This window comes from Buteo buteo, chromosome 3 (assembly GCF_964188355.1).
Source record: "Buteo buteo chromosome 3, bButBut1.hap1.1, whole genome shotgun sequence".
NCBI lineage: Eukaryota > Metazoa > Chordata > Aves > Accipitriformes > Accipitridae > Buteo > Buteo buteo.
Genome location: NC_134173.1, coordinates 8,887,436 through 8,915,098, shown reverse-complemented (window position 1 = coordinate 8,915,098; position 27,663 = coordinate 8,887,436). Strand labels below are relative to the sequence as shown.

General features: G+C 39.2%; 1 protein-coding gene across 1 annotated transcript in view; it reads right to left on the bottom strand.

The window, feature by feature from the left end:
• Positions 1 to 27,663, bottom strand: part of GABBR2 (gamma-aminobutyric acid type B receptor subunit 2) — a 484,603-nt gene that overhangs the window by 160,257 nt on the left and 296,683 nt on the right. The window contains exons 9-11 of the mRNA XM_075024282.1: positions 12,185 to 12,265; positions 8,849 to 8,999; positions 8,224 to 8,356 (exon numbers count right to left, since the gene is read on the bottom strand). Of these exons, the coding sequence (XP_074880383.1) occupies positions 8,224 to 8,356; positions 8,849 to 8,999; positions 12,185 to 12,265 (365 nt within the window). The remainder of the gene's footprint in view (positions 1 to 8,223; positions 8,357 to 8,848; positions 9,000 to 12,184; positions 12,266 to 27,663) is intronic.

Below are 27,663 nucleotides of genomic sequence, written 5' to 3'. Positions count from 1 at the left end.
TAAAAATTTCAAGTGCAGTTGATCAAGAAAGTGATGTATTCTACTCTTCTGTTAAGTTGTAAGAAAAAAACATATACCAACCTTCTGAACTGAATATACTACCTATTCTCCTTTTTCATGTTGCAGCTTTAAACTTGCTATACTAATCCAGTTTGCCAATATCAAGCAAACAACAAGAAGATGGGATTAAAGACTCGGGATGATGAATAAAGAAAACCAAATATCAGCGCAAAGAACTTCCATGTGTTGCCTAAAAAGCTACAAACTTCTTATCACCTCTGCAGGCGACTTCTGGTTTTTTTAATAACAATTATTTGAATGGGATAGTGAGACAGCTCGGTTCTTTAACAATTTCTTCTTCAATTAGCAAAACATTTAGATTATGTTCGTGCAGAGGAATCATTCAGATTTAACATCCTTTTAACCATCTCAAGACCTTAATTTTAATAGTTTCTTTTAAATAAAAACTTTAAAATCTTTCTTTCATAGGACTTGACACTCCAGACACTCTCCAGCTTAGTTTATGAGACTGATTCATCTGGGGAATATCAATAATTAGCCAGTTTTGCACACATACCAGGTTGGAAGCTGCAGTGCCCACAGGGTTAGGCTGCAGCTGAACATTAGTGCTGAGCAGTTTGGTGGCATCTTTGTATTAGACTTAAGCACTTAAAAGTGACAAACGCGAGAATAAACCATGCTGTGGGTTTAGCCCTGGAGAGCACAATTATCTTTAAGCAGACAATTCTGTTGATTTCTGTGGACTACTTATGACTTGAAAATTAAGCACCTTCTATTTTTCTTGGCAAACTGGGGACATAAAGGATAATGATGATGAACAAAAATGTATCATCTCAACAAGTTTTCACTGGGGCTTAGTCCTGCTTCTATTAACCATGGCAAAATCCCCGGTGGGAGCACAGGCAGGCCCCATTAAATGAGTTCACCCATTTGAATCATACTTTTCTCATTTATATCAAACTTTTTTTGACATGTGTTTATGACTTTTAACTCATTCTTTAGAATTTGTGTGGCACCAGCACAGTTCTTGTAAAACCTAAGTGGCAATAACATTAGAGAATTGAATCCTGCTGTTTTCACATAAATTAAGTACAGTGGTTCTTCACATGCTGTGAGATCTCCTGTAGTGATTTCTTAATATATTTCAGACCATTTTTCGAATTAATGCATGGGTAGTGTAAAAGATATTACAATTGCTCCTGATTCTATAAAGGGACTTTAAAATCTGGCTGTTGTCCTACTGAAGGTGAGGCAAAATGTTCTAAAAATATTGCCTTAATAAATGTCTGGCAAGGTTGTGGTGTATTTGCTTCAGCATACGAAATAATTTTGTTTCAAGGATCTCTTCAGCCTTGTAACTTTTGTCTCTACTTTTTTTTTTCCCCCAAGAAAATGTCATTTACTAAAATAGAAGCTGATCAGGCTTATGTTAAACTCAGTAACAGAATTGCCTTTGAATTAAATAGGAGTGAGATCAGTCTCAGACTGAATGACAGTGAGGACAATTATGGAAGTGATTATACAGAAAAGGGAGATTAAAATTAACAGCTAAACAATTAAGTAGGAAATAAACTAAAGAATACACTCAAAATGAAAAAGGCCAGACTAAAAATACAAACAAAGGCTATGGTTTCCAGAGACAAAGAAATGGATTAGAGGTCCAAATCCTTTTGCAGTTCAGTAGGATCTGAGCGTCTATCTGTTGCTTTTTTAATTCCTGGCCAAAATTAAACAATTTGAGGAAAAGAATTAGGCAAATATAAAGTCCAAAGGGGGAAAAAAACCCCAAATTTATGGCAATGCCTGAAGAGCATAAAGGGTACAAATAAGGAGCACATCATCACCTACCAACCAAATATCAAGGCTAGATGTTATTTGGTAACATAGGGTCTAGTCCAAGTGGCTCTTGCCCATGGTACACAGACAGCCACAGCTTTGAGGTGGCACTGCCCAGACACTTTCCTTGTAGTTCCTCCAACAGTAGTTAAACAGACAAAACTCGAAGTTGCAAGGGAAGACAAAACAGGAATAAATAAATAGACAGAAGGTTCATACATCTTCTCCCTCTCCCTGCTTTACCATTAAAGGCAAGTCCCTGCTTCCAGAGCTGCTCTCAGCCAGCTCCACAACTTTCAGAGTTTTAGCAAATTGCCCAGTGTCCGCGTCATCCTGCAACCTGCCCCCATCCCTAGGAACCCGTTCCATAACCTCACACCTGGCTTTTCCTCCCTGCTCCTCACTGCAGCCTCTCAGTCTCTGTTTGATGTGGTTTTCGGGGTCTCTCTCCACTCTCCTACCACCCTGCAAGCCTCACCTCACGCAGGCTCAGAGTTTCCTAAGGAAAGGTGCAACCAGCTTGCCTAGCTGTTCTCTTAGTGGTGAAGACATAAGACTATGAAAAATCAGTAAAACCCAACAAAACCTGCCATTCGGATTGCTACAGGACACAGAATCAGAAGTGTTCATGATCCATAATTAAGAATAATATTAGCCAAAACCCCCTTAAGTGCTTCTGACAATCTGGATACATTTAAAGGCCACATTTTAAAGTACACTTTTGAGAAGATAAGGTCTATAACATCTAGTGTTGCCATGAATGTACATGTTCTCAGGATGTCTGAGAAAACCACAAAGTCTGGATAGTCACACACACTGCAGTAGGTAGCTGGACTTTATCAGTGGCATCTCTGCTCTTTCCTTCTCTCTTTCTGTCTCTCCACCCCACCCCACTGTTTGGTTCCTCCTTTCTGTACAAAGCCTGTTTCCAAATGCCTGAATCATGGCTGAGAGCAACTGACTGGAATCTGACAGCCTGAGCACTATCTGGGATGGATGAGGGCACCGTTGACCACAGGTGTGCAGAAACCTTCATGCACTCTGTTTACTTCATCCAAGCCAAAACACTGACAGGGCTCAGTGAGATCACCAGGAATCACAGAGTATCTGCCTGGGTTTGGCAATTCATATCAATTATGCTAATTAATGAGATAAAAAAGATAAAATATGCTTAATTTTAGTGACTGTATAAATTGCAAGACTTAGGTCCTCTTATCTTTGATGTAAGACCTTTGCAGAACTCTGGAGTATAAAGGAGACTGGAAGACAATTGCTGTCTCCAGAATAGCTATTTCCCAGAACAGTGTAAATCCTATACTGAACTATTCCAAACGGATCATTTGCCACTTCCCCTGTCACTCCAATCACTCAGTGCAGCACACTCTCTAGGAGAAAGTGCTGTGACACTTCAGGACTACCAGGACTGAGGAGAAGCAGAGCTGTTCAGTCTACTACTACCTAACACACCAGACCTTTCCGTGTGGAGACTATGGGCATTTTACTGCAACCTGGAGTACTTAAACAATCTTTGTTGCAGCCCCAACCTAATCAGTTATATCCAGTGAATATGAACATCATTTTATTTACCTACTTGAGGGAGATGCATAACAGAGCAGACTATGCTCCTCCTTAGGGCCATAGTAGCCTTTCATCCTGTAGCAGTTCCAATTTGCAAAGACATTACTCGTCTTAAATGTAAAGCATGAAATTCTCAGTAGAACGTATTACAGAAGTCTAAACATTATGATCACATGTAATATTCTCTCTATTTTAAGTATCTCTATGTCAGCTTAAATTCTATTCATAGGATATGTCACTGGCATTGCTAATTTCAAGTCTCTCTCTTCCATATAATGAATGCTTTCAATTATTTTTCCACTTCCTTGCATTTTTCCAGTTGGCATCACATCTTGTTTCACACCCTTACTTCTAGCTTCTTTTTTGCTATGATACCATGGTAATTCTGAGATTAAAAACAAAGATAGATCATTCTCATTCTCATTCTTTCCCTCATATCTGAAGCACTTTCTACTTTGGCATACCTATGCATTTAATGAAATATTATACTGCTTTTCCTTTTTCTGTACAACCAATAACATTGCTATTAAGTAAAACATGATCTAACGGTTCTGTAATACACTGACCACTTTCTCAGAATTCACTGCTTTGGATAGTTTTAATTCCATGTAATTGGAGTTTTACAATATGACACCTAATCTCTAATTCTGATATGGAACTAAATAATGCTACATTTGGTATTATGAATTCTTACCACAAGAACACAAATTATTGTGTATTTAAATATACTTGATTACTTTTATATAGGAAATGGGCATGCCAAGATAAAAATGAGTTAATTTGGGAACCGATTACCTACTCTAGTACAGAGTCAACACTATATAATTTCAAAGACTTATATAATACCCCTATTCAGCAAATTATTTGACCATATGTTTAAAGTGCTTTGCTGACTCTCAAATACATTTAACACTTGGTTCTGTGTTTCAGCATATTGACTTGTATACCACATGCTCCTACAACCACTGCCTTACAGAGTGGAAAATGGTGGTACAACTTATCAAAGAAATCCTTTGAAAATTTCAAGTGTTACTGGTTTAATTGTGGATCATGTTTCAGTGTCCTTGGAATATTACAGCATAAAACATATGCCATATGTAGATGTAGGTTGCAGAAAGTCAAAAAGACCGGAGACTGCAAAGCACATCACCCTCTAAACAATGCTACAAACACTGTGCTATAGAGGAAGAGCACACAATAGATTTGGAATGTAATACCTACAATTTGGAAACCATTTTTCCTGAATTTTGTGGGTAGACTCAGGACTATTTAAGGACCTCTTATAACTGTTGTCAAAAAACTGGCAGAAAATTAAACAGATACCGTATATAACATGTCTCACTAAATAAACTTGCTATTGTGTATATACTGCTACTCTGGTGAGACCTAATTGCTTTTGGAATATAGAAGACAAAAAGGGTGATTACTTGGCTTAGAGAGGGGATAACACTAATGACAGCTTTTTAGTTTTGCATGTGCTTATAAAAGTTGAATCAAAATTTTCCCTCCCTGCAAAAAAAAAAATCTCTCCCTTCATTGACATGGCTTTTCTCTGTGCCTGAGATGTAGTTGTTATACCCACATGTTTTTGGCTTACTGGCTTTTTATGATCACTCTCCATTGTAGCTGGTTCTTTTTATAGAATCATAGAATCATTTAGGTTGGAAAAGACCTTCAAGATCATCGAGTCCAACCATTAACCATGCCCACTAAACCATGTCCTGAAGTGCCGTGTCCACTCGCTTTTTGAATATCTCCAGGGATGGTGACTCAACCACTTCCCTGGGCAGCCCATTCCAATGTTTGATAACCCTCTCAGTAAAAAAATTTTTCCTAATATCTAACCTAAATCTCCCTTGCCTCAACTTGAGACCATTCCCTCTTGTCCTATCTCCAGCCACCTGACAGAAGAGACCAGCACCCACCTCACTACAACCCTCTTTCAGGTAGTTGTAGAGAGCAATAGTGATCATTTTAAAGAGTAAGCCACAGTCTTGTATAAAAGGGGAATTTTAAACTAATCTCTAATATGGCTAGAATGGGTAATCAAAATCATGCATTTCCAAGGAAATGGATGATCAGGAGAGATTTGTACTGGCCTGATCCTATAAGAACCAGTATCTGTAAGTAGTCCTTATGAAATCATTAAGCATATTGCCTACATAGAAATAGGGATGTTCATGACATGGAGCCAAATGTACATGCTATACCCAGCACTTAGTGGATGTTTTGGGAAGAAAGGAGGAGAGACAGAAGAGTTACTGAACGGAAAAGTGGGTTTGTGTCCCATATTTATGCATTCCTCAGCATTACTTCAGAGTTTTCTAGATAGAAGCAAAGTGCATTGCTACAGTTGATGGTGGCCATGTAAAGATGATTTCTAAGAGAAGCATAAGGTATCCCATTGAAAAAATTATAATTGGAGGAGGAAGTTTTGTAAGAATTGTTTTAATGAGCAGGAGGTTTGAAAAAATATTCCTGATAGGTTGCTTCTGAAGGGTCTCTTGCATCTGTGAGCATAATTCTAATTGCTGACACAGCTGGGATTCATAAAATAAATTGGTAGCAATGTACAGGAAAGCACACTCAGAAATGCTTCTCTACAGGACTGAAAACCTGGAAAACCAAGACTGGGAAGACATTTCACACACTCTGATCTGTTGATATAACATTTAACTACATTAAAAAAAATAAATCTCTGTTTAAGGCATGTGGCAATAATTCCTAATCAAAGTTTGGCTTTAAGAACACAGTATTCTCCCCCACCCCTTTCTTTTATTGGTCAGTTAAATAAAGTAGTTATCTTACTCAAGTGCCCATCCAGATTTTTCCCTCTATGGCAGACAGAGAGACTTAACATAATGTGACAGATACAAATTGAAAAAAAAGAAGAGATGCATAAGACAGAACAAAGCAGCCCTCACTTAAATTTTGCTGCATTTAGAACGTGAGAGTAGTGGTTACATTTTGAGAAGCAAATTAGAGAAAAATCAGATAGCAGAAATGTTTTAGCTCAGAGGCACAGGATTTTGGATGTTGATACATTTTTCAGAGTTAAAACTGAGCTGTTTCACATTTGAAGGAGGACTTAAATTTAGTTTTATATGGCTACATCTGGGTGCAAACCTGTTCTCTAGAACAGCTCCATGCTGGTAAGTAGCTCTGGTTCCCACTTTCTTTCCTTCTGTTCAGCACTGCTTGGCTCCTTCAAAAGGAGGGTTGTAGCCTAGCCATAGAATGGCCTACAGCCTGGCAGTGAGGTCAGGAGCTCTGAATACAATCCCCTCAAGGCTGAGCAGACATCAGGACCTAAAATTTGCCCTTCCTGCCACTAGATTCTTCTGCAATGGAAGGTGAAAAAAAAGCGGGGATCGACATCAGCAACTGGCTTCCTAATGACAATTTTGCTCTGTTAGAAGCTGTTTCACAAAAAAAGGGCATAATTGCTGGATAAAAAATGGATGCTGGCATCTTCCACTTCTTCTTGGCCCCTATGTATTCAGAGAGTTATAGAATAGTTTGGGAGAGGTGAACAGGATTGTCCTTTTGAAGCCTTTGAGGCACCTCTTTCTACCAGCTGTATAGAGAATTTGCCCTCTAGCTGTAGGAAGACTGGCTATTCTCTCCTTCTCCTTTCTTTTGCTGCTAACATTTAGGTGTCTAAAATACAGCTGTGTCCAGGCCCGACTAAGGAAGCTAAGACTTTGCACAGAAAATCCTGTATGTTCACCTATACTATATCTTCTAGTGCATCTTGGCACGTACTAAAGAGGTCTCCAGTGTTTTGAAATGGTTTAACTGAGCAAATCAGCTGATATTTCACTTCTATAATAGTTCTAGTCAGTATGGAGGATTTCAGTTGAAACATTGGGATGTATCTGCACCAACTAGCTTTAGGCATCCAACCTTCATGCTTTGAATTATTCTCTGGAAGTAAAGTTTCTCTCTCTCCAATAATGACATCAGAGATTCAGACTCCTAAAAAAAGGTGCTGTGAACTGCAACTTCCTAGAGACTTGAAGAAGGATCAAAACCATAGTGAAGATAACTCCTGAGTAAGTCTGATATTCTTAGGCAACGGGCCAAGCATAGTCTTAGGATTTTTTGAGGAGAAAATATTTGATAAATTTAAATGCTGGTTGTATTGGTTTTGGAAGGAATATTCCTGCAGTGAAGTTCTTTCCTTTTCTTTGAAATGGCCTCTGTAAGTCAGGCTGCATATTACAGTGAGCAATTAAGACATTACATGCTTCCAGGTGGACATATTTAATTTGGTTTCAGAGTTGCTTATTTTGATTTAACTAGAATATATTCTACATGGATCTAGGCTTGTGTGAATTTATAGTGTAGCCTGGAAATAGCAGCAGAAGTCTTTGGAGATTCAGCCAAAAAGACTGAGTAAAAAGACCTGGAGAAGCAGCAGTCATGAAGTCTAAAATAATATGGAATCTAGAAAGAAAACGTAGTAGCTTCACAGATGTTACTAGTTGTCATGCTACGAACACAACCTTTAATAAATAATCTTCATATATATAATTTCAAAACAAGAAAGTACATCTACTGTTTTAGTCTGAGGCCAAATCCCAATGCACCTGAAGCTTTCACTAGTAATAATAATATAGCTTTGTGCATGTTTCAGAATTTGGTCCCAGAAAATATCCCAGGAAAGAACTAAGAGAATCAGTGATTAAATGGAATGAGACATGCAACTACTGAACTTTTCTGTTTGCATTTCTCACAGAGCTTCCTGCAAGACTATATTCAACTAGAATATATGGAATTACTTACTGTGCAAAGTGTTTCAAATGTCTTTTCGGAGACAAAGGATCCATCAAGACCAAAAAGAAAAATAGATGCATAAGAAAGCATCCCTCCAAGGATAATAAGGTTGTTCATGTAGGGACTGGACATCTTTATTAGTCTATGGACAAAAGGTGATAGTGCATTAAAGATGGAAAGATTACTGCCAGGCTGTTAGAGCAATAAAGAAGAGCTTTTTGTAACCAGGCAAACAGATAACCCTTCTTGTAGAACTCCATGAAATCTATAAGCATGCACACTATTTGCTGTTTTATAAAGTCTAGCATTGTTTCAGGTTTTTGAATGTTTAGTAAAAAGACCTCCTATTTTACTGATGGATTAATTAGCTAGGGTTAATGTTAATAGCAGACAGTCAAACATAAATAAAAAAATTACACTTTCCAGACAGTATAAAAGAAAGTGTCTTAACAGATAGACAATCTATTTCAATGTGAATTTATTACACAGTGATTTCAATTAAATAGTTCTAAAATATCATCTTTCCACAGCTTTAACATTTTCCTTATATCTCTCTATATGTAGATGACAGACTCTACAAACATAGCATTTAAATATGAAAGCAGTAGTGATAGAAGTAACATGAGTGTCTTACTTCTGATTTCTGTTTTTGATGTTAAAGAACAGAAATGCACTGGCCATTATCATTCCTAGGATGGTGAGGGCAGAGAGGATGCTGTAGAGAGGCAGGGAGATCTTGCGTAGCTCCTCTTGTATAATCGTTTTGTCCTTTGGAGGCTCAAGTCCTAGAATCACAACAAGAAAAAAAGGCTAAAGCTCAGCCAGGTGTAGAATTTCTGTAAGAATATTTGCCTCTCCTAAGTGCTATACCTCTAATTTAGCAGATTTAGCAACTGTGAACCACATCAGTAGCTGATGAAATCATTGACTTTGACAGACGTATGTTAGTCACATTGATTGACAAGAAGGTTTATATTTCTAGAGCAGGTAAACATCCTCTTTGGAACAAAAACCATACCAGAACCCTAATGCAGAACCCTGTAAAATATATGCTAACTATCCTCATTTTAAAGCATAAATAAACACTAAAATGCATACTGTGACCATAAATTTTACCAGGAGATTATGCTTTCCTGAAAAAAGTGACAGAGCAATGAGTAGAAAACAGGACCATCATTCCTCTGCATACTATCATTACTACCAGGGCAAATTCAAACAGCCTGTCTAGATACCTACCACAGCTGGAGACCAGCCTTGGTGTGGCATTGCTGGGGCAGGGACTGACGGTCCTGGAGGTCTGAAATGGGGTCCTGGGCTGTGGGCAGGGTGGGAGAAGCCCCGGGAGCAGAGGGAGGCAGGGCTGGTGGTGCCTTCACAGAACTCCGCGGAGTGGAAAAATTTAGAAGAATGGATAGCAAAGGTTTTACAGGGACAGACCCACTTTGCAAATCCCTGCAGAGGTGGACTTGAATGTCTGAACTTAAAAACTATGTTTAAAGCCATGTGCTTGATTGACAGTTAGCTCCCACTAATTAAAGGTTTCTCAGTTTAATGAGAAGAATTACTTTCCGACAACTGCAATAAAGCTCTGCATCCCCTACTTCCCACACTCCATTTTACCTGCTTACTGAATTTTTCCTTGGTGCAGGGGATTGACAAAAGGCCTTTTGCATCACTGCCTTCCTTCAGAAAGGGATTTGTGTGCCCTACAGTGCCCGAGCCTGCCCCTTCCCATCAGCTCTCCATGGGGCTGCGAGGACGACCACACGGGGCCGAGCAGCTTCATTTCACAACGTGGCTGCACAGGCAGAGCTCTGTGGACCCGCTGATCACAGAGCTGCAAGTAACTGGCTAGCAGCTGCCATAGCTAAATTTCACGATCACTCTTCTGCTTTGCACCTAGAAGAATATTCAAGGATCTATACAATAAAATAGCTTTATCCATACCAGTTAAGCTGAAACAACTCAGACAATGGAAACTTGCTATCCTTTGGTCTTTGTGCCCAACATTTTTGGAAAAAAAAGTTTCCTTTCAGGTAATCGCAATAAAGTGGCAGTCAAGGGACCATTTGCTGATTTGATATGGGAGAAAAGTACCTGAGATTTTCCCCTTTTCCCTTTCCCACCTCAGAGCATGCATTTATAGTGAATGACACTTCACAAAATTAGGGAACAAGTAACAAGCCAAAAATACAGTGAAGCATGTGCATGAATTAAAAGAACTAATATTAAAGCAAAAAACCCACCCTGCTGTATCTAAAATAGACAGACTATATTGATGATTTGTATTTATTAAATACAACCAGTGATTCTATAAAATGTATTTTCTTATTTGTGCAATGGGCATTCAATTCTATTGCTTCTAATATCATGAATTATTGTTCTCTTGTGTGCAATTTTATGTAATGGATTAAACAGGGCTATATTTACTACTCTTCATTTCAAATACTTAAAGTAACTAAGTTTTTTATACTGCCTGGAAGATGGTAATAACAGTGTCCACTACATTGAATACATGACTGCCTCAGTGAAAAGTTAAGGTGGGTAAATAGAGAAGGTTCACTGGGAGTCACATAATGCATCTTAAGACAAATATAAGACAGGCTATGGGTGGAAGGGACACCAGATGTGGTCAGAACAAGAACTAGGAGTCTGATCCTGAAAAAAGCCTGAATAGAAAATTTTTCCCATCATCTACTGTCCTTAAAGGCATGGAGTTATGAATAAAAACTGTCTCCTGTTACTTGGTTCATCCTGCATATATTCTCTGGAAATTAGTCGTATTGAATCAGTATTCAACCACATCATGAGTTCCTCCTTGCAGCAAAAATAATCTGCTGGGTCCCAGACTTAGGCAACTGGGACAGATTCTGCACTCTTCATTTCCAAAGCCTCATTCTCCAGACAGATGTGAGAAGTGCATGTAGCTGTGCTCTTTTAAGTCCAGCAAAGGATACCAACAGGAAAGGTGGAAAGCTGCAGCTGATGGACAAGCAGTCATGGGTTAGATCACTTCAGTGAAACTCCAGTCATGCTCAAGCAAACCTTGTGTGTTGGGACACTGGAGGCAGGGGTAGTAGAGCATGGGATACAGCAGCTTGATACTCATCCACCACTCCCAGGGGAAACCACACAGATCTCACCAAGCTGACTTTATTTTCCGTTACTGAATCGCACCATAGCAGAGCTTAAGATTAAATCCTAATTATTAGCTTTAAAAATAACGTATATGCCTATAGTCAACAGGAGAGACCCCTAAAACTCATTTCAGCTGACATCTGGCTGCTGTGATCATATGCCTAGAAAGCCGTCGGTATGCCCGTACTCCAACTGCTGTGAGGGCAGAGGAAGTCCCCATGTTAACTTTGGAGCAGCATGGGACAAAAGATGGTAAGAAGCTACAGCAACACAGTCTATATGCCCGCTGTGGACCGTGGGAGTGCTGCTGGGCTGAACATCCTCTCTAGCCCTGTTTCACAGGGGCCATCTTAAAGCTAGCCTTGGTATTTTGAAATCCTATTTTCTAACTGCCTAAGAGACACCTCCCAAAGAAAAACAACCACCTCCTTCTTGTGTGTGCAAAAACAGCACACAAGAGCATCCCACAGGTAAGATGAACTGGAGGAGTGGGAAATGAGGAGGAAATTAGAACATTATTGATTAGTGGAGATGAAATCGAAGACATATCTGCAGCTTGTTGAAATATCAAAGAACACTTGTGTACACATATAAATTTGAATTTGTCCTGGTCATTGCAATGAAAAACAAGTATCCAATATCAAAACATCATGATTTTCTGTTCAGAATTCTTTTATTTTTAAAGCACAGCTCAGTTCCCATTCTCTTTATGCAGTGTCCCAGCTTTTTGATATTAAAAATCCAAAACCAGTTCTTTGACAGCAAGCAGTCTTACAAACTACACACAGCTATCCATGTCATTCTTGTACCTCTTTCCAGTTTTCTCTCCTACCTTGGAACCTGATGCTGTTGTTGATTATTTCCAGTGTGTCAGCCACAGCATTGTACTCTCCCACCTTCACTTCCTTTCTTTCTGCAGAGAAACAAACAAGAGTGATTGTTTATGGCAGTTCACATGTTCTCAATTATTTAACCGATTTTGCCTTCTTTTTTGACAATATGTCAAAAGGAAATGAAATATGCCTGCAGTGCACGAATTATCAAAGCAGAATGCCAGACAGCTAACATAATTAAAAGAAATATTTCTGATTCTTTAAAGAAATGCGAATTATTTTTAAGAACTCATTTACATAATCAGGGAATTGTTGTTATTGGGCACGGACATCTCCAGCTTAAAGATCACACACTTACTGGTTCACACCATGCAGGACACTTTGCTGGGAGAACAGATATGGCTAAATCACACATTCCACTCTCATTTAAACAACTAGGACATCTTGCACAGTGAAGTATTTCCCAGGGGAGTCGTACTGGCAGGCTCCAGTCAGCACAGAGTAGACTGGCTAGTTAATAGATATGCTGGGAATCTAATCTCTTATTCTGACTGGGAATTAGCAACTCATTAGTACCCTGACTGCAAAACATACTATGTTATATAATTAAAGCCAACGTGCACTTGAGCTAAAATTTTACTGTTACTCTCATCTGCTATTTTGGGACTATCATCACATATATGGCCTTCTGGTACCTAATGGAGTAGAGTAACACAGATATAGGAACTTAATTTGTTTGGCTGCTGCCTTGGCCGCTGTAGTTGGAACTCCGGCACACATTTGTCCTACCCTTCTGATAACATCTGGCATCAATTAATTTCTGCTAGTTCTGTTGGGATTTTGGTATGGCTTAGAAGTCCAGGAACTTACTAAATTATCACTTTTACACTAAAACTTTTACATTTTGTCAGAGATTTATAAACCACAGGCACACTGGCTAAAGTTTTCTTTGATGAGCTGGCTCAGCAGAGCCAAAAATGTCCTTTCAGGGCTCTATATGTGGGCATGCACAACCCAATTTACATTTAAATTCTGAGCTCAAGACCCTATTTGTGACACTGATTTTGGGAGCTGATGATCTTGAACTAAATGGCAAATTTGAAAAGACTGTATTTCACCCAACAGCTCCACATTAACCTTTTCTCCTTTTTCACTCAAAGTAATTGTGCCTGTTCAGCTTTGCTGAATGGAGCAGTTAGCTCCATTTTAGTAAATTCTACAGGCTGATTAATACTAATCTGAGAGCTCACAGGAGGCGAAAGTTTTCCTTACATAAACCACACTTCTTACTGTTAAAATTGTTTACGCAGAATTGTAGACTGGGCTGCAAATCTGGCAGAGATACCTGGGCATCTGCTACACCTCCATCAAAAGCTGGAGTTTGCAGTTCTGAAAATTTATCTGCCTTTCCCATGAGCATGATCCACTTGTGGGGCCCTAAGACTACTTTGGAATAAAAGCACAATCCCCTGGTCTCCAGCAGCAGTTTCACAAAGCCCATCCACACAGCATTACATACTCTTAGGAGTAAATATAAGTTTATACGTTCTGTCATCAGCTGAAAATCCTCTGTGAAATAGATACATGCATAAATCCTTGACAGTCTTAAACAATAAAATCTTCCCATTAGTCATCTAAAAGTTAAAATGGTCCCTGCTAAAAACTGAACCAATTCAATTCCATCTGTATTTGTAGCAAGACAGCTATTACCTGTAGATTTAAAACATCAGAACACAACCTAGAGAAAAGAGAGACAAACACCAGAATGTATACCAACATACAATTTGCACATTAGATGCCAGATAGTCCACAGCATCTACTTATACCAAATGGGGAGGACATGCACCTTGGTGTTGGTCTACCCACAACTTTACATCAACAGGATAAAACCTGATAGCTCTGATGAACAGCGAAGAGAAAAGAGTAATTGCTCCACAAACATTTCTGTATGGAGCACTTACCGGGACTAGATTAGATGTAAGAAGCACATAATAGGTGGGGAAGCATACAAAAAAGAGAGAGTAAATCTGTGCTCTAACTGATTAAGGTACTGCAATTGAGAAACTTCTTCTGTGATTTTTTCATTTGACCTACAATACCATTCCTTTTCAACATTTATAAATTCTTACACAGCTTCCTTTACAGATGAAGTAACACTGAGAATCTGCCTATAATGGTAAGTGCGATGCAGTGCAATAGAGATGAGCTAGCCTACAACGAGCTAGCCTGGGTACCAGGAGCTAGCCCTTGTAGGAATGGAGATTGGAGGAGCTGTTTGGAGAAACAAAATTCCATGGCAGACTGAGCTGAAGAGCAAGACTTTTTTGGACTCAGAAACCCAAGAGTGTGGGAAAAAAGTGTTTCGTACCTAGAAAACACATTATCAATGCCTTGTCCTTTACAAATGGGAAAGGACAATTCACAGAGCATATGCCAAGGTTTCTTGAAGTCAAGAAAAGGCATAAAGATATTTGATATCTTAAAGTAGTTACAATTGTGGAAAGTAGTCCATGAGGGAGATAAACCATATTTTCATTGAGAGGAAGGGTACACTATCCATTTCCTAGTATGATTACAGGGGTGCTGAGGGGGAGACACAAACAGTCTTTGTGCTCTTTTGTACTCCCAGCAAGGAGTACAACTACAGTTGTTGGTTTTTCAGTTCCCCGCACACAAGTGCTGATCAGTGACAAAGTCACCTCCAAATATTAATTAAAAGAAGCAAGGAGGCAGCACTATGGCGCTCTGCTCTCTTGCATAGGTCAACATAGCTAAGGATGGGACTGCAGGGTCTACTTTTCTATATGCCATTCCCTTGAATTCCCTTTGAAAATTCTGAATTATTCAAGTCAGTATACTGTTTGTATAACGTAGCTCATATCTGTCAAAATCTCTTTGTGTTCAACAACAAAAGGACATGAGAAACTGGAACTCCTTCAAATAAACACACCAACAAAGTGCTTTGCGCAATATTCAGAATATGATGTTGGCTTCTTTCTGTAGTGCTTTCATTATTTTTAACTTGATCTTTCCACACTCATGATAGAGAGATTGTATTGAAACCCTCCTGCTCAGGTTAAAATGCGGAAGAAAAATATGAGGGAAAATATACTTGTTTTGTGAGATAATGTTTGTTGATACCATGACAGGAGCGGTGGGATTTTAGAACTTGAATCTGCAGCTGTTCTTTCACATAGGAACAGAAAAGTATGAAAACTAACCAACCCAGAGAAAACTGGCCCAGAAATATGTGACTGAAAACTATGCCAAACAGAATTATAACCAACTAATCCTTGTGGTTAATTAATTGTCACAGAATAGATTGCTTATATGGCCAAGATAAAAGTCTTCTGCCAACAAAGAACTGAACTATTCTTAAAGGTGAATTAAAATGTTTTCTTCTCCATGTTTTATTACAGAATTTTATAGCCCACTTTAAGCAACTCCAGACAAATTGACACACTACCACTTAATTAATTGGGTCACATTTCACAAAGTTAATACAACAGATTTTTAATTGCATATCAGGTAGTTATATGTTCTTGTTGAATAAAAGCAAAAATAATTCTGCAACTGACATCAGCTGAGTAAAACAAACTTACCAAAATGCACAACAGCATTATGATTGCTAGTATGACTGTTATGCACTTAAACTGAGAATTTCCAGATGAGACTATGCTTAGTTTTAGTTCTTTTCACTATATGTCATAATTTCCATTTTCACTACATTTTTTATAAGTGTACTTATTCATACCTCATGAAGATAGATTCTACTGAGAAATGTTTAAGGATGACAGAAAGCACTTGCAATGCATAGGATATGGGATGGATTTCCTTTGTTTTCCTTTATGTAGACAATACTGGCTAGTTTCTAATGACATTAAGACTTTGTCTATATCTAAAGCTTGTAGCACCTTCAAGTATGTCAGTCTGACTGAAAAGGTACAAATAACCCTAGTGGTGATGCAGTTAAGCCAATATAAAAATGTTTACACCAGTATATCACCAGTATAATTTATGCTTATAATAGTAAGAGGACTCTGAAATAACACAGGATCCTACAAAGTTACAAAAAGACGTATATTGATCTGTGAATGTATTCACGGACTCGTACACGCCTAGTTGGTTACACTAGCGTAAAAAACTATGTCTAGGCCACCAGAACAAAGACAAATTAACAGGTCTGCCCTAACATTACCATGGTGCCCAAACCGCATGGCTGTAAATGAAAATTAAGCTCAAAGCTCTAAATAGCTTACCATAGATTGACAGTACTAATACTTTGTTGTGTCACTGCAGCTCTTTATAAAGTTAGAGTTCCATGCAAACTACAAAGATAAACGTGTGCAAGGGATGAGTATTCACTTTCCAACAAATATAAAGTAAATTTTAAAGTAAAATTAATAAACTTACGATGGACTAGTCTCCAGATAAGCTAAGGGTCACTGAGGTGTCTCATCTCAGTGACACTTCTTGACTTAGAAGCAGTAGAAAAAGACATAACTTGTAGCTGAAAGAATACACAATATCTAGGTCTTAGTTTGTCCTGAAAAAACATCCTTGCATAAGGTGCTGCCTCCATGTCTCCTTCTCCTTGAAAAAAGTTTTTCAAAATTTTTTTATATAGCTCCTCCTGCTTCTCCAGTTAGGAAATTATCACTGTACTCCCTGAAAACCTTCCTCTGACATCAGTTTAACAATCCCTTCTCCCACTCTTTGTTGGCTGCCCCTCTTGCTTAACCATCGTCATTCAGTGGGAGTGATTAGATGCTTAGCACGTTAGAAAATCTTGCTGCACATTTAGCACTTAGCAGCCTATCTCAGGATCCAATATCATTAAACCCTGCCCTACAACAGAAATATTTAGCTCTTGCACATTGTTCCTCATCCATGCATCACAGTGCAACAGGACTGCTGGTAGCTATGGGGAATATTTACTCATCAGATCTCAGAAGAATTTTGGAAAATGCCCAAGTGGCCGCCAATGGGTGAAACTGAGCATGGACCATACACATTTGAAATGCCTAAAGATCCTTAGAAAGAGAATGATACTTCAATTTGGAAAGATTTTAATGTCAAATTTCAAATCAATCTCTTAGATGCGAATAAAAAATCATGCCACGGCACAAGTGCTAACATTTTCAAAGACACATCTAACCTATCTGGAAGTTCACCATTCACAAGCTATTGGCAACTCATTGACAGGTTCAGTCCAGAGACAGGGTGCACAGACACTTTACATTATGGTGTTCCGAGGCTTGCCTTTCTCCAATTTGGTTTCTGGTCACATTCTCTTTTAAAGAGTGAATGTTCTTCTTTAGCACTTTAAACTGCCAGTCACCTAGCAATCATTTGTCACTGGCAGGTCTTGGCTCTTCTTTCTCATTCCCTCTATTGCCTGCTGTGAAGGCTCGTGAAGAGCTAATGTGCCGCACTGAACGACAGCAATCCTGCGACTAGGGGTGTTCAGAGAACAAGTCCCAGGAAAGAAGATGGGCTGAACACAAGCAGAGAAAAATCTAAGCTGGAGACTGCAAACTGATGGCAAGTCTGAGAACACTTCCCATATTTCAGTAAGTCCTGTGCAAATTGCCTGCAAAGTCTCTTCTAACCTGTCTTACCTTTGTCTCGCTCATTTTGAAAGCTCTTTCACAAAATAACGATCTATCACAAAAGCTGGAAATGCTGTTTTGAATGCCTTTACATTACTGAATTAAACCAAGCATCATGAACGCTAATTTCCTTCAGAATAAATACAGAAACATTTCATTTTGTGGATCCTGTAGAAACTCTTAGCAAATTAATGTAATCTTAACTTTCATAAGATATCCTTGTCAAACAGGACCGGGAAGCTTTTCAGTTATGCTTATCACATATCAGCAATAACCAATACACGTTGAAAATTTCCAATTAAAAAAAAAAAAAAATCACAAAAGAAGCTTATAAATAATGAATGAGCAAAGCCTTTTTCATGAATTTCTATCCACTTATAGACAACCATTTCTTTGTTTAAAGACAGAAATGCCGAGATTAAGAATCACAGTTCAAATAAGGAAGAAAATGTCAGGTCAGATAGAAGATTATTCTTCAGCAGAAGCTGCGAGAAAAGAAAGATTCAAGGAAGAAAAATATGTTACCTTTGCAAGGATTTGAATTACCACAGTTTTCACCCTCGTAATTAGAGTTAAAAATCTGTTTTGCCCAAAGAAATATTACCTTTATCTTTAACTCCTGCACGACTCTTTCCTTCATTTGAAGTACCTGTTTAGTGTTTTATTTCTGAAATCCTGGATTCCAGTGCACACAACATACAGAAAATCCTGAGTTATGAAAGCAGTATATATAGCAAGTGATAATTACTCTTCATAGCTAGTTCTCAAGTCCTATCTTTCATTCATCCATAAAGCCAAACAGACAGAAAGGTTAAAGCAGCCAAAGGCCAAACAGTCTATGTCAGCCTTAGAGTCAGGATAAAAGCTAAGAAGTCTTAACCTTGGGCTTATTTCACTACATTAGTAATGGTATTTAGCCAACAGGACATAGAAAGCAAGTAAGCAAGCAGCACATAAAATGTCATTAAGTATCCTGAACTCATAAAAAATCTAGTGGTTTTATAGCCCAAGAAGATTTTTTCCATAAAAATTTCAACCATCTCCATTTTTAAAAGCTTATAAAAATTAATTTTACCAATCCTTTTTAACCTTTGTTTTTACCTTCCCGATTTTATGTCTCCTATTTTGTTTGTTAGACTGGCTTCTGGTTCTGCATAGAAATTTAGTAATATAGTTCATGTGGATTTAATACCTAAATATCTTAGGTATTTATAAATTATGTATCAAAGAGCTATACAATGAAATAAAAAATAATTACTTTAAAACAATTACTTCTTAAAATCTGAATTGTTAACACCATCGTTATACCTTTCATTCAGGAAACTAAGAAAGGTATAAACAAATATACAATAATGAAGGCAGATTTATCCATGAAGTATAATGACTAGAGTGATGAAGCGAGTGTACAGAGCTTACATTAATTCTTCTGAAAAGAAGTTCCTGTTTCTTAGGATGCTTAATAAATTCCTTGATAGTTTGAAATGAGGCTGCATATGAGAACACACTTCTTTTGGTTTTAATACTTCTAGCATAAAATCTTAACTGAGAATCATAATCAGACTGTATAACCACTGAAACATATGTCAGTAATTTGAACTACCTTTAACTCCATTAAGGAAGTTAACAGATAGAAACAAATATCCAAATAGGTAGGGTATGATTATATTTTAGGATACATGCATGTGTGATAACTGCAACATCTCAATTCAGCTGAGGGTTTGCCTGTTCTATTGTTCATCCTTTTTTATGATTTGATTAACTTTTCAGAGAATGAAAATCCTCATCATTCGGAGAGTTTATCTGCCAAAGTAAATTATTCTTTGAAGTCATACAGTACCTCAGATTCTAAGTATACATGTGTTTTTAAATATTAATATTTATCTAAATGTAACACGGTCTACAAACAAAAATTGATATTTATTTCACTTATCACTCGGAATCACCTCTTCCTAGCAGACTCCAAAATCAGTCTGCTTTTATTAACTGTGAATTTACAGTGGGAAATAGCATTGCATGTGTAAAACTACAGGCAGCCACCATTCCCTCCAGAGAAGGAATTTTCTCAATTATTAAATAATAACACAACTTTATTAATTGTCGTGTGCCTTTAAGTACCTTTACTCTCATACGCTAGTCCATTTTTTACAGTGGATGTGCTAGGAAATCAACCTTGGGCTGGCTTCCCTGGAAGACCTCCCAGGAGCTTCCCGGGTTTGAAGGGCTATCCAGGCAGTGACAGGTTTGGACGCGGACACCACTGATGTGCAGAGAAGTCCCCCTGGCAGCAGCCCAGGGCCCAGCAGCAGCTCCATCTGTCAGAGTCTCTCCGGGAGAGGGACAACTGAAGCCAGGACTGCGCAGGAGGTGGAGGTGCCAGTGAGGGAGGCTGTGGCCACGTTTTGTTGCCTCTTGAGCTTGATTTCAGAGTGCTGAAACGTCAGAGACCGTGAGGCACAATTCAAGATATACCACGGCACTGCACTAATTCAAAGATAAGGGACAGCAAACCACAGGACAGCAGCGTATCCATTTTGACAATCTATGAGACTTCCAAAGAAACCAAAGATGACAGAGAAGCAGCGTTTCCAGATCTCTTATCCAGGGGGGATAAATGCAATTGTTATCTCTCTGGTGCCCTGGAAACTGAGTCTGAGTAGGCACAGTGTGCCCTATCAGGAGAGTCTGGCAAGGGAAAGATCTGAATCATTACCAAATTAACAGAGAATTCTTTTTTTTAGTTAACCCCAAAGTTAATCATGAACTTAAGTCAAATTCACCAAGCAGTGTCATTTAGGGAAGAAACAACTGGGAATAGCACTGCTGTCAGTCTTTTCTAACTCACCAAGTTAAAGTTCAGCTGTGGCTGAAAAATGCAAGACACCCAAGACTAGCCTAATCCCAACTTCCATCTGCTGGCTCAGCATTTAAACTTTCCATACAGACCTGACAGAAGATGTGACCGGCAGCCACCATGGGATGTCCTGACAAGACAGCCAGCCCTGGGGACCTGGATGACCCTGACTCCAGCCCAGCTGCACACTCTGGTTGAATCAGACAGAAGATCAGGTGACCTTTTCCTTCTCCGGTATGTTTAATATTCTAGCATTTAATTTGATTTTCTTGTGGGTCCCCAAAAGAAATGTTTCACTACACTTACCTAAACACATAACTCATCTAACTGAAATTTTAAATTCAATTCAATGAGGAGCATCACTTATTTTTTGCAGTTGAGAAGGCAAATTAAAAAAAAAAACAAAATCCATTACTTAGAAAACCTTGGGTGGTTACCTCTTTCCCCGGAGAGCCTTTTCCTGTAAGCGCGGTGATGCACAGCACAACCACTGACAGTAGCCCCGGTCTGTGGACAGCTTCAGGTGACTTGAACAGTGCTGCCAAGTCTCTGCCATGGCATTTTTGGGGGCCACTCAGACGTATAGAACGAGCTGCATGATGCAGTCCTCCTTTTGAGGATTGGGCGGCCCTTCCTAATTTATACAATAACCAAACCTAAATGCATAACGTGACAGAAATAAAAATGTCGCCCACCACGGAAGACGCGTGCCTGGCCAGATGACAGGAGCAGAGCAGCATACCAGCTATTGCAAAGACGTGACAATGAGACTGAGTGCCTCACAACAAGGTGGTTTGCCCTCCACTTAGCAAGGCATGCCTGCTTTCTGGTGATCTCACACAACACAGGGACAAAACAAAGGCTCCATATCGCACATTTGGATGCATACCTACGATTATATGATTAGGGCCTTCCCTCGCCATCTGTCAGGGTTGTGCTTTCCCTCCCCTGGGAGGGGAGGGCTCAGCACATGCTGAGCAGCCTTACAGCAGGCTGTGCCTGGTCTGCTCCAGCTGAGAGGTCAGAAAACAAGATGCTCTGGCTTCTTCCTTACATACTGCGTCCTTAAACTTTTTTCAGAGTTAAGAGTGCATTATTTAGAGGTTGGAATTTCACAATTACCGTGCCTGAGATGGGAGGAGAGCAGCAGCTGTTGTGTGTATTACAAGTGTTGGATCTGAACTACTCACTATGTCCTTGAATATCCACTCTTGCCATTACACCAGGTGGCCTGTGAAAACACTGTAGCACATAAAGAGCTTTGAATATCTTCTTCAAGATTCAGGGTCAAACCCAACAGCAGAATTCCCACTGCCCTCATCCTAAGATACAAATTAAGGTAGCTGAGGCAGCATTGAATATATTTATACAAAGCTGCAAACTCTACGCTCTTTTCTGTCTTGTAATTTGTATGGTAACTGTCAGGGGTTTTTTTTCCTGTACCAGAAAGCCAGTTTTGACTCACCTAGGCTGGTTTATTCCAGATATTTTATTCAGAAAGAGTAGGGGAAGCATTCCAGAAAAAAATTTAGAGCAACAAAGAGCCCACTTGTGTAATAACCTGCATCTGCAAGTGGCCCCTCGCCAAGATATAGGGGAGACTATAAAGGCACCCAAGTAGTGATACTCCCCTAGATGACTCTTCCAGTTTCCCCTGCTGAGGTGAACAAGAGAGCCGTCACTCAGAGAGCCATGGAAAGCCACAGACATTCAGCCTTTCAAGCTCTAGCCCTCCCCTGACAATCAGCTCCCCATGCAGAAGCCTGGCTCGGGGCTTAGAGCCACATGGGATCACAGATTGTATTTCTCAGTCCTCGGGGAGGTACGCTCCCCATCAGGGACGGGCTTGTCACTGCTACATTTAGGGACGGCACACCAGGGAGTGAGAAAACAAGAAATGTTACACAACCCCGGGATGCCCATCTAACCCAAGAACTGCAGGATTCACAGGGTGAGAAAAGCGTGTTCAGGAGTGCTACTTTGGGTGTTTTTATGAGCAGAAGTGGCTGCTGGAAAATCGCTCTTTGAAGTCTGTGCTTCTTGCCTGTCTTTTTGACCCCCAGGAGGCTACCTGAGAAGTCTGGAAAGTTTGGGGTACTGACCAGAAGGAGGGGTGCTGCTGTGCAGCCCCATGCCCTAAGGCACTGGAAGACATGAAATCCCTGTGTGAAATATCAGCAGCTAGAAAAAATGACCATGCCCTACTCAGTTCTCACAGGCTTTAAGAGACAGATCCAGGTGACAGATCCACTCACGGGAGACTGCTGATCTACAAAAGAAGTGGTGGGTTTTCAAAAACCAGCATTTGAAATGTTCTGTGTACCAGCCCAGCCCACTAGGCCCCTACAATGATATTTCTTACTTTATGAATTTCCATTTGACATGCTTCTTTTGGATGTAAGTATATGTGAATTCTATGTCAGGATGAGGCCAATACAGTTTGAAATGTAAGATGATAGTAACAGTCAAATCAGAATTTAACCCACCCTAATACACATTTTTCATGTCAGTAGAGCTGTTTGGTTTCCTTCAGTTACTACCAGTACATTTTAGTAGGATGCATTCTAATCTTGAACTTCAAAACTTATCACCACTACTATTTCTTGATTTTTCCTTTTAAATTCTAATGGTGTTAAAACTTAGAGGAAAAAAACCAATAATATTTGCAAAAGAAAGTTCATTCAGGAAACTATTTTGGTTTGGTTAGATTTTTTTTAACCTGTAAGCTGATTTTGTATTAAAGAGGGAAGAAACACACTCAACTGGAACTTGTTAAAAGTCAAATTTCCAGAGAAATAACTCTGTTTTCCTGCTACTTCAGTGAACCTCCACTTGCTTTAACCTGTTCTGAGTAATCTCTAATTAAATTCTGATTTATTTTTCCTTTTATTTCTTCATCTGGAGTTTGAATAGCTACAGAAAACAGGCCTGCATTAAGAGAAAAAACCTCCCATGGAAAGCTACAGCCATTAAATTATAATTACTCTAAATAATAAAGGATTTAATAATTAATATAGAGCAGTTATATAATACACCTGACAGACAGCTCTGGAATAAAGTTGCCTGGCAAAGCACAGCCAGAGCACACAAGCATTTATGCATAAGCATAGCTTTGTTTTTGTGCATAACATTAAATACACTCATCTAAGAGTTTCCAGAATCAAAACTGATATTTTAGCTACTGAGACAAAACAGTTTGATGAAAGGCTCATAGTTTGAAAGAAACTATTCTGCCAAGAAAATTGATAGCATACAGCAATGATGATTTTAATTTGAACATTAACTTGTAACAAGAGGACAGGATTTATGCCTATAGGAATAAAATACAATATAAGGCAAAAATCCTTGAAAAGCTGATTAAAACTAGAAAAGCAGAAGTATGCATTTTTTCTCATGTATCACTGTATTGCAGTATGACAGTGAAAAACGGTAGAGACTTTACAATTGGTTAGGCATAAAAGACCAGATTAAATAACCTCTGTAGAGGCACAACACTCTGGAAAACTGCTGTACAAAATTGATGTCACCAGTTTTTCATTACAACTGGAATCAAAACTTGAAACATTCCAGTGTTTCAAATGTGAGGGATATTTGTCTCTCTGTTCTAGCATAATGTTTTGCCTTTTGCCTGAGATAATGTTAAAATTGCAGATGCACGATGAGTAAAGAAAGCTGAGGTTTGTCTGGAGTATGAAAGTAAGAGGAATTCTGGAAACAGGAAATGCCAAAAACAGTTTCAATTAAAAAATATTTCAAAAAGCTTTCCCCTGAAACTGTTAGCAAAGTATTACTCTAAGCTACCTACAGAAGTCAATTGTCCCAAGAACTTTGTGACAAGTTTGAAAGCCAAAACCACAGTGATCAAACTGTGAGAAGAGGATTTCAATCTTCCATGAAGTAAGTATGTATCTCAGTGCATATGTATCTCAGCAATTGCTACCAATCCCTTGCTTGTTACAGCATTCAATAGAAATTTAACTTATAGAATGTTTCAGGAAGAAAAAAAAGAGATCAGAGCAGAATTGTAACCTATGTCGTGTGTTTCATATAGTTAGCAGAATTATTAAAACCAAGTACTTTACCTATTTGACCATAAATCTTTACACCACCACCCCCCCCCCCCCCCCCAAATTTGAGAACCTCAGTACAAAACTATATTAGAAAAAGACTACTTAAGCTTAGGTACATTTTTTGTCTCTTCACCTTCTTGTACACAATTGCTTCTTCTGCAACAGCCCTTAGAGATCAGTGGGAGCTAGCAATGCAAGTCAAATGCTCTTACTAATTGCTTTTCGGTATAAGATGTAAAAAAGTTGTCTTGCTTTCCTGTGTTTGGGGTAGGTGCAGAAAAGTCTACCTTAAATCTAAAACCAAGAGATTTGTGCAACTTTGATTAAAGCAAGAACAATGGGATGTAAGACAATAAAGGTCAGAAACATATGAAACATAACCTAGAGAAGCAGTCACACTTCTTGTGTGAGACCAGTGCCTGGATCCTCACTTGCATATTTGGAAACCTGGGGCCCCCAAATTCCAGCTACAGTCCTTTCTTTATTCCTGACGCCCTCCTCACCTCCACAGTGTTACTATCTCAGCATCTAGCACCTCCTGACTTTCTCGGAGGAACAGAGATGTCCTGGTCTTGGTCCGGGTCAGACCAGGACCGGGAAAGAGAAGGAACAACAAAGGGGCAAGGATTTATGGCACGTGTCGCATGCCACAACGCGTGCTAAGACAGGGTTTCCCTGTGCCAAAAGCCCACCCTGCTTAAATCACTTTTTCACTCAACTAGACCACGTTACTCCTCATTGCATCAGTAGCATGTGTAAACATGGGGGAAAACACAGCTGCTGAACAGAAGAGTGCTCGTGTGGCATCCTCCTCTGCTCCGGCCTTGCTGCAAGTGGAGTGGCTGGCTCCTTTTCAATCACGCCATTCACGGGAGAGCACTGCTGTTTGGCAGTGCCCCTGTTCCCCATGTACGGCACCGGCGCTGAACTGTAGCTTGCTTTGCCTTGCTCTGCTGAATAATTTCTGGCATGCAGCAGCGGATATATGTCTAGAAATGGAAGTTTCTTAATTAAATGGAAAATATTCTGTAACTTCCATAGCCTATTCCAGGAGATAGGCTATTTCTGCAGATGCTTTTCATACCTGAGCTGTAGGGGATAACAGTGTTGCAATCCATGCAACTAGGGTGAAAGCGATTCTCACTTCTGCAACCGGTATTGAGACCTTGTCAACCTGCTGCATCACTTGAGTTCTTTCTTTCCTGTGTAGCGTGTCCCCAGTCATTCTGGCAGATTTTGAAGCTGCTGTTTTATTCAAAGATAGCACACCATGGGTTTTCTGGTATTTCTTGTGTGTGTGTGTGTGTGAGGGATGGTGGAGCTACCATGAAAATTTTATGGACCCTTCTGGACTAGCCATTAACAGCACAGTCCTTTCAGTTCATGCTCCTGCCCTCAAAATACAGAATGCCTTCACGGCTTTGACAGCCCCCCCCACCCCCTCCCCAATACTAAAAATCTCATGTTTATATGGCTATATACCTCAACTGCCCCAATAAAGCCAACAAAAAACTTAACCTGTGCCAAAATTTCATCATTTGTCATGGTTTGTTTTTAAATTTCAGGAGGGTTATAGGGCTGAAAAATATTTTGCAAGACCAGGAGGACTGACAGAGGCCAGAAAGCAGGCTAAGAAACGTCCAGCCACAGGACACACACAGCTCAGTGGCCAGGTTGGGCAACTGCGCTGAGCCCAGTGACCAGAAGACACATGTGGTGGGAGCTATGGAGAGGTGGTGGGAGGACAAGGACGCTGCCTCGCCACGCTTCATTACAAAAGTTATAGCAGCTAGTCTTGGAGAGACCAGAGCCCTGAGAAACAGCCATGTAGAGCCACAATCCTTGTATACTCCCAAAAGAAATATTATTTACAGGCCTTTCCACCTATCATTAAGTCCTTAATCTTCTCATATTTGGGGAGAGTCTAAGTTCCCCAAAACTGATCAGCTGTTTTGGTGCATATCACCACCACTTTGAAGTTTTCCAGAAAAGGTTCAAAGAGTTACAGGTCTCATTCAAGCAGGTCCAGTTCAAAAGCAGCGATTCACCAACCAGAGCAGTGTACCTACTCAGTTTGTGACTTTTGTTTATAGATCTGTCCTACTGAGTTTCCTGATTTTGCCTATAAAAAGGAAGTAATGAACAAACAGACAGAAAACATAAACTGATACTGCATTTTTGATAATGTATAACATCATTATGATTTTTTTAACTCGGGGCATGATGTTCTCAGATGTACTGTTTCTATTTCCTTCAGTGGGGCTTTCCATATCTTAGAAGGTTTTTACAGGAAATGCTGTAAAACCTACATATTGCTGAAGGATAACTGCATTCAAGTGAATGCAAAAACTAAATCCATCTTTTAAGATCTAGCTTGTACATTGTCTGTTACCTTCAACAGTTAATACTCTTTTTGTGAAAACCTGCCCACTGATTTTAGTAAGAGAAATTGAGTAAGTCTGTTCTGAAGTGGTCCAATTTCCTGCTTCTATTTTCTTAATAAAAGCCTCCTTCTTTACACCCCATCCAAACCTTTCATTGAGTTTAAACACAAAATTACCTGCTATCTGAAACCCAATAATATGCTTCTTAATTATCTAATTCCCATTCACTTAAAACAAATGATAATCATTTATTCTATACCTTGACCTAGCACAGAGTGTAATTTAATAATCAAGAGAGCACTATACACATAATTTGGTGAAAAATCCATTTGAAGAATCTTGAATTTCTCTGCTTCTTGCATGAGACATTTTCTTAGAGGAATCTGTGTATGACTAATTTAGTTCTATATCGGAAAGAAAACAAGCCTCTTGAAGATCAAGTTGTACAGAATTATCACAACTAATTTTTGCTAAGAGCATGCCAGCTCAGATGATATTTTTCTAAAATTATATTACTATAGCTTTTGTAGCAATCACAAATAAAAGAAAGAGTTTTAAAGC